The sequence below is a fragment of the Periplaneta americana genome, chromosome 1 (genome assembly GCF_040183065.1).
Source record: "Periplaneta americana isolate PAMFEO1 chromosome 1, P.americana_PAMFEO1_priV1, whole genome shotgun sequence".
Taxonomy (NCBI): domain Eukaryota; kingdom Metazoa; phylum Arthropoda; class Insecta; order Blattodea; family Blattidae; genus Periplaneta; species Periplaneta americana.
Genome location: NC_091117.1, coordinates 102,489,935 through 102,500,000, shown reverse-complemented (window position 1 = coordinate 102,500,000; position 10,066 = coordinate 102,489,935). Strand labels below are relative to the sequence as shown.

At 36.0% G+C, this 10,066-nt stretch overlaps 1 protein-coding gene across 1 annotated transcript in view; it reads left to right on the top strand.

Annotated features, from left to right (window-relative positions):
- Nucleotides 1-10,066, top strand: part of LOC138698967 (NACHT and WD repeat domain-containing protein 2) — a 487,839-nt gene that overhangs the window by 409,490 nt on the left and 68,283 nt on the right. Inside the window, exon 23 of the mRNA XM_069825158.1 lies at nt 7,448-7,701. Coding sequence (XP_069681259.1) covers nt 7,448-7,701 — 254 coding nt within the window. The remainder of the gene's footprint in view (nt 1-7,447; nt 7,702-10,066) is intronic.

Sequence of the window (10,066 nt, the reverse complement as noted above, 5' to 3'; positions counted from 1 at the left end):
TAGTAGTAGTAGTAGTAGTAGTAGTAGTAGTAGTAGTAGTAGTAGTAGTAGTAGTAGTAGTAGTAGTAGTAGTAGTAGTAGTAGTAGTAGTAGTAGTAGTAGTAGTAGTAGTAGTAGTAGTAGTAGTAGTAGTAGTAGTAGTAGTAGTAGTAGTAGTAGTAGTAGTAGTAGTAGTAGTAGTAGTAGTAGTAGTAGTAGTAGTAGTAGTAGTAGTAGTAGTAGTAGTAGTAGTAGTAGTAGTAGTAGTAGTAGTAGTAGTAGTAGTAGTAGTAGTAGTAGTAGTAGTAGTAGTAGTAGTAGTAGTAGTAGTAGTAGTAGTAGTAGTAGTAGTAGTAGTAGTAGTAGTAGTAGTAGTAGTAGTAGTAGTAGTAGTAGTAGTAGTAGTAGTAGTAGTAGTAGTAGTAGTAGTAGTAGTAGTAGTAGTAGTAGTAGTAGTAGTAGTAGTAGTAGTAGTAGTAGTAGTAGTAGTAGTAGTAGTAGTAGTAGTAGTAGTAGTAGTAGTAGTAGTAGTAGTAGTAGTAGTAGTAGTAGTAGTAGTAGTAGTAGTAGTAGTAGTAGTAGTAGTAGTAGTAGTAGTAGTAGTAGTAGTAGTAGTAGTAGTAGTAGTAGTAGTAGTAGTAGTAGTAGTAGTAGTAGTAGTAGTAGTAGTAGTAGTAGTAGTAGTAGTAGTAGTAGTAGTAGTAGTAGTAGTAGTAGTAGTAGTAGTAGTAGTAGTAGTAGTAGTAGTAGTAGTAGTAGTAGTAGTAGTAGTAGTAGTAGTAGTAGTAGTAGTAGTAGTAGTAGTAGTAGTAGTAGTAGTAGTAGTAGTAGTAGTAGTAGTAGTAGTAGTAGTAGTAGTAGTAGTAGTAGTAGTAGTAGTAGTAGTAGTAGTAGTAGTAGTAGTAGTAGTAGTAGTAGTAGTAGTAGTAGTAGTAGTAGTAGTAGTAGTAGTAGTAGTAGTAGTAGTAGTAGTAGTAGTAGTAGTAGTAGTAGTAGTAGTAGTAGTAGTAGTAGTAGTAGTAGTAGTAGTAGTAGTAGTAGTAGTAGTAGTAGTAGTAGTAGTAGTAGTAGTAGTAGTAGTAGTAGTAGTAGTAGTAGTAGTAGTAGTAGTAGTAGTAGTAGTAGTAGTAGTAGTAGTAGTAGTAGTAGTAGTAGTAGTAGTAGTAGTAGTAGTAGTAGTAGTAGTAGTAGTAGTAGTAGTAGTAGTAGTAGTAGTAGTAGTAGTAGTAGTAGTAGTAGTAGTAGTAGTAGTAGTAGTAGTAGTAGTAGTAGTAGTAGTAGTAGTAGTAGTAGTAGTAGTAGTAGTAGTAGTAGTAGTAGTAGTAGTAGTAGTAGTAGTAGTAGTAGTAGTAGTAGTAGTAGTAGTAGTAGTAGTAGTAGTAGTAGTAGTAGTAGTAGTAGTAGTAGTAGTAGTAGTAGTAGTAGTAGTAGTAGTAGTAGTAGTAGTAGTAGTAGTAGTAGTAGTAGTAGTAGTAGTAGTAGTAGTAGTAGTAGTAGTAGTAGTAGTAGTAGTAGTAGTAGTAGTAGTAGTAGTAGTAGTAGTAGTAGTAGTAGTAGTAGTAGTAGTAGTAGTAGTAGTAGTAGTAGTAGTAGTAGTAGTAGTAGTAGTAGTAGTAGTAGTAGTAGTAGTAGTAGTAGTAGTAGTAGTAGTAGTAGTAGTAGTAGTAGTAGTAGTAGTAGTAGTAGTAGTAGTAGTAGTAGTAGTAGTAGTAGTAGTAGTAGTAGTAGTAGTAGTAGTAGTAGTAGTAGTAGTAGTAGTAGTAGTAGTAGTAGTAGTAGTAGTAGTAGTAGTAGTAGTAGTAGTAGTAGTAGTAGTAGTAGTAGTAGTAGTAGTAGTAGTAGTAGTAGTAGTAGTAGTAGTAGTAGTAGTAGTAGTAGTAGTAGTAGTAGTAGTAGTAGTAGTAGTAGTAGTAGTAGTAGTAGTAGTAGTAGTAGTAGTAGTAGTAGTAGTAGTAGTAGTAGTAGTAGTAGTAGTAGTAGTAGTAGTAGTAGTAGTAGTAGTAGTAGTAGTAGTAGTAGTAGTAGTAGTAGTAGTAGTAGTAGTAGTAGTAGTAGTAGTAGTAGTAGTAGTAGTAGTAGTAGTAGTAGTAGTAGTAGTAGTAGTAGTAGTAGTAGTAGTAGTAGTAGTAGTAGTAGTAGTAGTAGTAGTAGTAGTAGTAGTAGTAGTAGTAGTAGTAGTAGTAGTAGTAGTAGTAGTAGTAGTAGTAGTAGTAGTAGTAGTAGTAGTAGTAGTAGTAGTAGTAGTAGTAGTAGTAGTAGTAGTAGTAGTAGTAGTAGTAGTAGTAGTAGTAGTAGTAGTAGTAGTAGTAGTAGTAGTAGTAGTAGTAGTAGTAGTAGTAGTAGTAGTAGTAGTAGTAGTAGTAGTAGTAGTAGTAGTAGTAGTAGTAGTAGTAGTAGTAGTAGTAGTAGTAGTAGTAGTAGTAGTAGTAGTAGTAGTAGTAGTAGTAGTAGTAGTAGTAGTAGTAGTAGTAGTAGTAGTAGTAGTAGTAGTAGTAGTAGTAGTAGTAGTAGTAGTAGTAGTAGTAGTAGTAGTAGTAGTAGTAGTAGTAGTAGTAGTAGTAGTAGTAGTAGTAGTAGTAGTAGTAGTAGTAGTAGTAGTAGTAGTAGTAGTAGTAGTAGTAGTAGTAGTAGTAGTAGTAGTAGTAGTAGTAGTAGTAGTAGTAGTAGTAGTAGTAGTAGTAGTAGTAGTAGTAGTAGTAGTAGTAGTAGTAGTAGTAGTAGTAGTAGTAGTAGTAGTAGTAGTAGTAGTAGTAGTAGTAGTAGTAGTAGTAGTAGTAGTAGTAGTAGTAGTAGTAGTAGTAGTAGTAGTAGTAGTAGTAGTAGTAGTAGTAGTAGTAGTAGTAGTAGTAGTAGTAGTAGTAGTAGTAGTAGTAGTAGTAGTAGTAGTAGTAGTAGTAGTAGTAGTAGTAGTAGTAGTAGTAGTAGTAGTAGTAGTAGTAGTAGTAGTAGTAGTAGTAGTAGTAGTAGTAGTAGTAGTAGTAGTAGTAGTAGTAGTAGTAGTAGTAGTAGTAGTAGTAGTAGTAGTAGTAGTAGTAGTAGTAGTAGTAGTAGTAGTAGTAGTAGTAGTAGTAGTAGTAGTAGTAGTAGTAGTAGTAGTAGTAGTAGTAGTAGTAGTAGTAGTAGTAGTAGTAGTAGTAGTAGTAGTAGTAGTAGTAGTAGTAGTAGTAGTAGTAGTAGTAGTAGTAGTAGTAGTAGTAGTAGTAGTAGTAGTAGTAGTAGTAGTAGTAGTAGTAGTAGTAGTAGTAGTAGTAGTAGTAGTAGTAGTAGTAGTAGTAGTAGTAGTAGTAGTAGTAGTAGTAGTAGTAGTAGTAGTAGTAGTAGTAGTAGTAGTAGTAGTAGTAGTAGTAGTAGTAGTAGTAGTAGTAGTAGTAGTAGTAGTAGTAGTAGTAGTAGTAGTAGTAGTAGTAGTAGTAGTAGTAGTAGTAGTAGTAGTAGTAGTAGTAGTAGTAGTAGTAGTAGTAGTAGTAGTAGTAGTAGTAGTAGTAGTAGTAGTAGTAGTAGTAGTAGTAGTAGTAGTAGTAGTAGTAGTAGTAGTAGTAGTAGTAGTAGTAGTAGTAGTAGTAGTAGTAGTAGTAGTAGTAGTAGTAGTAGTAGTAGTAGTAGTAGTAGTAGTAGTAGTAGTAGTAGTAGTAGTAGTAGTAGTAGTAGTAGTAGTAGTAGTAGTAGTAGTAGTAGTAGTAGTAGTAGTAGTAGTAGTAGTAGTAGTAGTAGTAGTAGTAGTAGTAGTAGTAGTAGTAGTAGTAGTAGTAGTAGTAGTAGTAGTAGTAGTAGTAGTAGTAGTAGTAGTAGTAGTAGTAGTAGTAGTAGTAGTAGTAGTAGTAGTAGTAGTAGTAGTAGTAGTAGTAGTAGTAGTAGTAGTAGTAGTAGTAGTAGTAGTAGTAGTAGTAGTAGTAGTAGTAGTAGTAGTAGTAGTAGTAGTAGTAGTAGTAGTAGTAGTAGTAGTAGTAGTAGTAGTAGTAGTAGTAGTAGTAGTAGTAGTAGTAGTAGTAGTAGTAGTAGTAGTAGTAGTAGTAGTAGTAGTAGTAGTAGTAGTAGTAGTAGTAGTAGTAGTAGTAGTAGTAGTAGTAGTAGTAGTAGTAGTAGTAGTAGTAGTAGTAGTAGTAGTAGTAGTAGTAGTAGTAGTAGTAGTAGTAGTAGTAGTAGTAGTAGTAGTAGTAGTAGTAGTAGTAGTAGTAGTAGTAGTAGTAGTAGTAGTAGTAGTAGTAGTAGTAGTAGTAGTAGTAGTAGTAGTAGTAGTAGTAGTAGTAGTAGTAGTAGTAGTAGTAGTAGTAGTAGTAGTAGTAGTAGTAGTAGTAGTAGTAGTAGTAGTAGTAGTAGTAGTAGTAGTAGTAGTAGTAGTAGTAGTAGTAGTAGTAGTAGTAGTAGTAGTAGTAGTAGTAGTAGTAGTAGTAGTAGTAGTAGTAGTAGTAGTAGTAGTAGTAGTAGTAGTAGTAGTAGTAGTAGTAGTAGTAGTAGTAGTAGTAGTAGTAGTAGTAGTAGTAGTAGTAGTAGTAGTAGTAGTAGTAGTAGTAGTAGTAGTAGTAGTAGTAGTAGTAGTAGTAGTAGTAGTAGTAGTAGTAGTAGTAGTAGTAGTAGTAGTAGTAGTAGTAGTAGTAGTAGTAGTAGTAGTAGTAGTAGTAGTAGTAGTAGTAGTAGTAGTAGTAGTAGTAGTAGTAGTAGTAGTAGTAGTAGTAGTAGTAGTAGTAGTAGTAGTAGTAGTAGTAGTAGTAGTAGTAGTAGTAGTAGTAGTAGTAGTAGTAGTAGTAGTAGTAGTAGTAGTAGTAGTAGTAGTAGTAGTAGTAGTAGTAGTAGTAGTAGTAGTAGTAGTAGTAGTAGTAGTAGTAGTAGTAGTAGTAGTAGTAGTAGTAGTAGTAGTAGTAGTAGTAGTAGTAGTAGTAGTAGTAGTAGTAGTAGTAGTAGTAGTAGTAGTAGTAGTAGTAGTAGTAGTAGTAGTAGTAGTAGTAGTAGTAGTAGTAGTAGTAGTAGTAGTAGTAGTAGTAGTAGTAGTAGTAGTAGTAGTAGTAGTAGTAGTAGTAGTAGTAGTAGTAGTAGTAGTAGTAGTAGTAGTAGTAGTAGTAGTAGTAGTAGTAGTAGTAGTAGTAGTAGTAGTAGTAGTAGTAGTAGTAGTAGTAGTAGTAGTAGTAGTAGTAGTAGTAGTAGTAGTAGTAGTAGTAGTAGTAGTAGTAGTAGTAGTAGTAGTAGTAGTAGTAGTAGTAGTAGTAGTAGTAGTAGTAGTAGTAGTAGTAGTAGTAGTAGTAGTAGTAGTAGTAGTAGTAGTAGTAGTAGTAGTAGTAGTAGTAGTAGTAGTAGTAGTAGTAGTAGTAGTAGTAGTAGTAGTAGTAGTAGTAGTAGTAGTAGTAGTAGTAGTAGTAGTAGTAGTAGTAGTAGTAGTAGTAGTAGTAGTAGTAGTAGTAGTAGTAGTAGTAGTAGTAGTAGTAGTAGTAGTAGTAGTAGTAGTAGTAGTAGTAGTAGTAGTAGTAGTAGTAGTAGTAGTAGTAGTAGTAGTAGTAGTAGTAGTAGTAGTAGTAGTAGTAGTAGTAGTAGTAGTAGTAGTAGTAGTAGTAGTAGTAGTAGTAGTAGTAGTAGTAGTAGTAGTAGTAGTAGTAGTAGTAGTAGTAGTAGTAGTAGTAGTAGTAGTAGTAGTAGTAGTAGTAGTAGTAGTAGTAGTAGTAGTAGTAGTAGTAGTAGTAGTAGTAGTAGTAGTAGTAGTAGTAGTAGTAGTAGTAGTAGTAGTAGTAGTAGTAGTAGTAGTAGTAGTAGTAGTAGTAGTAGTAGTAGTAGTAGTAGTAGTAGTAGTAGTAGTAGTAGTAGTAGTAGTAGTAGTAGTAGTAGTAGTAGTAGTAGTAGTAGTAGTAGTAGTAGTAGTAGTAGTAGTAGTAGTAGTAGTAGTAGTAGTAGTAGTAGTAGTAGTAGTAGTAGTAGTAGTAGTAGTAGTAGTAGTAGTAGTAGTAGTAGTAGTAGTAGTAGTAGTAGTAGTAGTAGTAGTAGTAGTAGTAGTAGTAGTAGTAGTAGTAGTAGTAGTAGTAGTAGTAGTAGTAGTAGTAGTAGTAGTAGTAGTAGTAGTAGTAGTAGTAGTAGTAGTAGTAGTAGTAGTAGTAGTAGTAGTAGTAGTAGTAGTAGTAGTAGTAGTAGTAGTAGTAGTAGTAGTAGTAGTAGTAGTAGTAGTAGTAGTAGTAGTAGTAGTAGTAGTAGTAGTAGTAGTAGTAGTAGTAGTAGTAGTAGTAGTAGTAGTAGTAGTAGTAGTAGTAGTAGTAGTAGTAGTAGTAGTAGTAGTAGTAGTAGTAGTAGTAGTAGTAGTAGTAGTAGTAGTAGTAGTAGTAGTAGTAGTAGTAGTAGTAGTAGTAGTAGTAGTAGTAGTAGTAGTAGTAGTAGTAGTAGTAGTAGTAGTAGTAGTAGTAGTAGTAGTAGTAGTAGTAGTAGTAGTAGTAGTAGTAGTAGTAGTAGTAGTAGTAGTAGTAGTAGTAGTAGTAGTAGTAGTAGTAGTAGTAGTAGTAGTAGTAGTAGTAGTAGTAGTAGTAGTAGTAGTAGTAGTAGTAGTAGTAGAGATAAGGTAAAGGAATGAAGTACAGCTTAACTGTACTAGAAACATACCGCTCTACCGCACGCATGACAACCGATCGCTCCGAAAGCAAGCGAGTGGCTAACCCAAACACCCCTTGGCGTAACTAAATGGACTCGCCTGCCCAAGGCGGACATTGCCGGCGACTGTCACGACTAAATAATCGTACTGTACAAAGTTCCTGTATAGCATAGTCAGTAGGGCATTGGTGCGCTAAGGAAAATGTCCTGGGAACGATATCCAGCTCTGGAACAATTTTTCCCTTGAAATTATTCAAGTCTGCTTCACAGGGAGCTTTACCTGAAAGCTAGATCATCATCCTCATCTTCACGGTATAGGCCTCATGGCCTGTTCCGGCTCAATACTCCATCGCCTTTTTGGTCTGCCAGAGTCCCGTCTTCCTCGTGGTTTATAATTCCATGCCAACTTCGGAAACCTTCCATAATCCATTCTCTATAAATGGTCGATCCATCTTTTCTTATAATCACAGACTTGCTGAATTATAGATTTAATTTCTAATTACTCCCTTATGCTTTCATTTCTTATATGCTCTAGTCTTGTACAGCCCTTGACTGCTCTTAGAAATGTCATTTCTGATGACTGTATATTATTAATTTCTTTCTGTCTTACAGAGGACCCAATTCTCACTACCATATAAGAGGGATGGAACTGCTAGATTTGCATAATATCTGGTCAGTTTCCTTCTGCATCTTATCTTAGCTCACCTTACTTCGCCTCACTCACCTCTCTCTTAACTCATTCTCATGTTTATTCCACCTCATTTCATCTCATCAACTCATCCTAACCTTATTTCATCTCATCTCACCTCACAGGTATCCTGTGTATTCTCTCTCATGCGTAAATATTAATCACTGTTCTTTCCCCTTTTAAATAGAGCTGCTAGGATTGCTTTATTTCTCTTAAGTACAGGTGATCACTTCCTCGATTGACCGCACTGTGAAAGTGTGGAACATCAACAACATATTCGAGCAGGTGCACGTGATTGACCGGCACGAGCTGCAGATTGACTCCATCAGCCTGTGTCAGTCCGCCGGACTGGCAGTCACAGTGACTCGAGGCTGCGTGGGAGTGTGGGACATGCAGATAGGCCGTCTCATCGCCAGGTTGGCCGACAGCCCGCTGGGAGCCATTGTCACTCATGCCCTCATCACTCCAGACAGCAAGTGAGAACCAGGCTAAAAGCCAATTCGACTTGGAAAAATGTGCAAAACTGACTTCAGTTTTAGTCTGTGTCTTGCATGTCACATACATTTATACTAATAACCCCAGATCAAGAATTCATGAGTAAAGTAGAACCTCTATTATCCGTGGTAATGAATGGGCTGGAATGATTGGTTAATCGAAAAAATCGCATAATTCGTACTATAAAAGGTTTTCATAAATTTAAGCGCATAATACAGTTTCGTAATGTTTTAACATGCTAGGTTCACTAAGAAGTTCACAATTTAAGTCTGGTTTTCAACGACGAGTTTTTAATGGCCAAAGAAGCTCCTTATGACTGCTATCTGTGGAAAGATAGGAATATTAGAGATCTCATGTTATAGATTTACCTACTCAATACAATTTACACTTGTTTTCTTTTATTAAATCGCGCACAGTTGTAATTCCAATCTCGTATTCTGATATCTCAGATGAACCACAGTTTCTCTTTTTCCAAACCAGTCAATTACTTGCACTTTTTCCCGTTTTCTTTTGAAGCCTGTAGAAGACATTTTGCATAGAAGTTAGACAGTACGGCCACGCGAAGAGTAGACTTTACTCTGTAAGAGTAAAAGTTTGTAAAAAAAAAAAAAGCACTATATAGATAAAATTGTACTAATATAGTGTACAGTACCTACTTCATATTTTTCTGCAGCAAAAAAAAAAAAAAAAAAAAAAAAGCGAAAGAAAGTCGGATAATCCACCAATCGGTTAATAGGGTGATGGGGGTTCTATTGTATGTCTAAAAATAAAACTCACTAAACTGCCGATTTTGCATCTGTTTAACTTAGCTTTCATAAAATGGAATCTTAACCCTCTTGTCAGTCGTATATCCGCTGCATTACTTTTTCATTAAGTCGTTAGTTTTGTGATTTCATTGCAATAGATATGAAGGGTACAGAGAAAGAACGAACAGAGTCACAATTTTCTTAAGGGTGATGTCATCATCACCTTTGATAAGAAAAACACATAAATTTTGCAGTAATATACTGAATTAGATGATGTCGTCACCCTTATGAGAATTGTGACTCTGTTCGTTCTTTCTCTGTACTCTTCATATGGTAACTACAAAATATGAGAGCTTTTATTTAAATTTACGAGGTATATCAGTAGCTACGTATGTTAGCTTTGGAATTTTTTTAGAATATTGGCAGGGCCATTAATTTACCATTATTCGCCCAGACTCTTTGAGCGGCTTATATTATTGGTTATCCAGGAGAAGACGAGCGGAAGGAATGTGATCTTCATTCGGCGCTGGACCCTGGTCTCATTTCGCTGGCAACATTAATACCCTAGTGAATTTGTTTTCTCTTAAATCACATTAATACAGTAGTGCATTCCATGGCATCTTTCACTCATTCGTACACCGTCCAAATACATAGGTATGCAGCTGGAAGTCTAGGAACACATCTGTACATTCTATGCTTTCAAGAACAGAAAGGGAATTTGGACCTAAAATAAAAGAACGTGTAGACAATGATAACCACTTTAATGTCGTGGTCGATGCAAGTAGTTTCGGTAAACTGACAAAAAATCACGTGAGAAGATGGTTAAGAGAATGATGTATATCTCCCGGATTTTAAAGGCACACTACTAATACTGGATACCTGGAGTGGTGAGACAGAGGACACTATATTTACCTACTTTTGAAGGAGTAAACAATATTTTAACCGAGCGGGCTAGCGGCGTGGTAGAGGGCTGGCCTTGCATTCGGGAGGTCCGGGGTTCGATCCCAGGGGACGGCAATCCTAACTGAGGTTTTTCATGGTTTCTTCAGATATTTCCAGGCAAATACCGGGATTGTAGCTCTTGAAAGTCCGGCCATGGACGGCGATCCTTCCCTTAATCCTTTCATATGTGTCAGTAAATGATGTATAATGTCTTAAATGTTTGTGTTGTATCGGAGGTGGTCCTGTAATTGAGGTGACCCCTCATCCGGGGAGGCCCTCCATGTCCTTGTGTGGTCAAAAAAGTATGTATGTGATCCATAGATTAATTCCTCTCTCGACAGATCGCGGCCCTGTAAAGCCCGAGTGGCGTGGATCGTGTAAATGAACCTAAAAGGGAGAGGTTAAACTAAGGAAAAGAAGAAGAAGAAGAAACAATACTTTACATAGTAAGACAATTCAAACAAACATTATCCCTCCAAAAACTACAAGATTTTGCCAGCGAAATCGGACCAGGGTCCAGCGCCGAAAGTTACCCATCATTTGCTCTAAATGGGTTGAGGGAAAATCCCGGAAAAAACCTCAACCTCAACTGCCGATTAATGATAGAGCCGTGTTACGGTGTCACGGAGCTATGAGGATCCGAGTGCGCGCAAGAAGC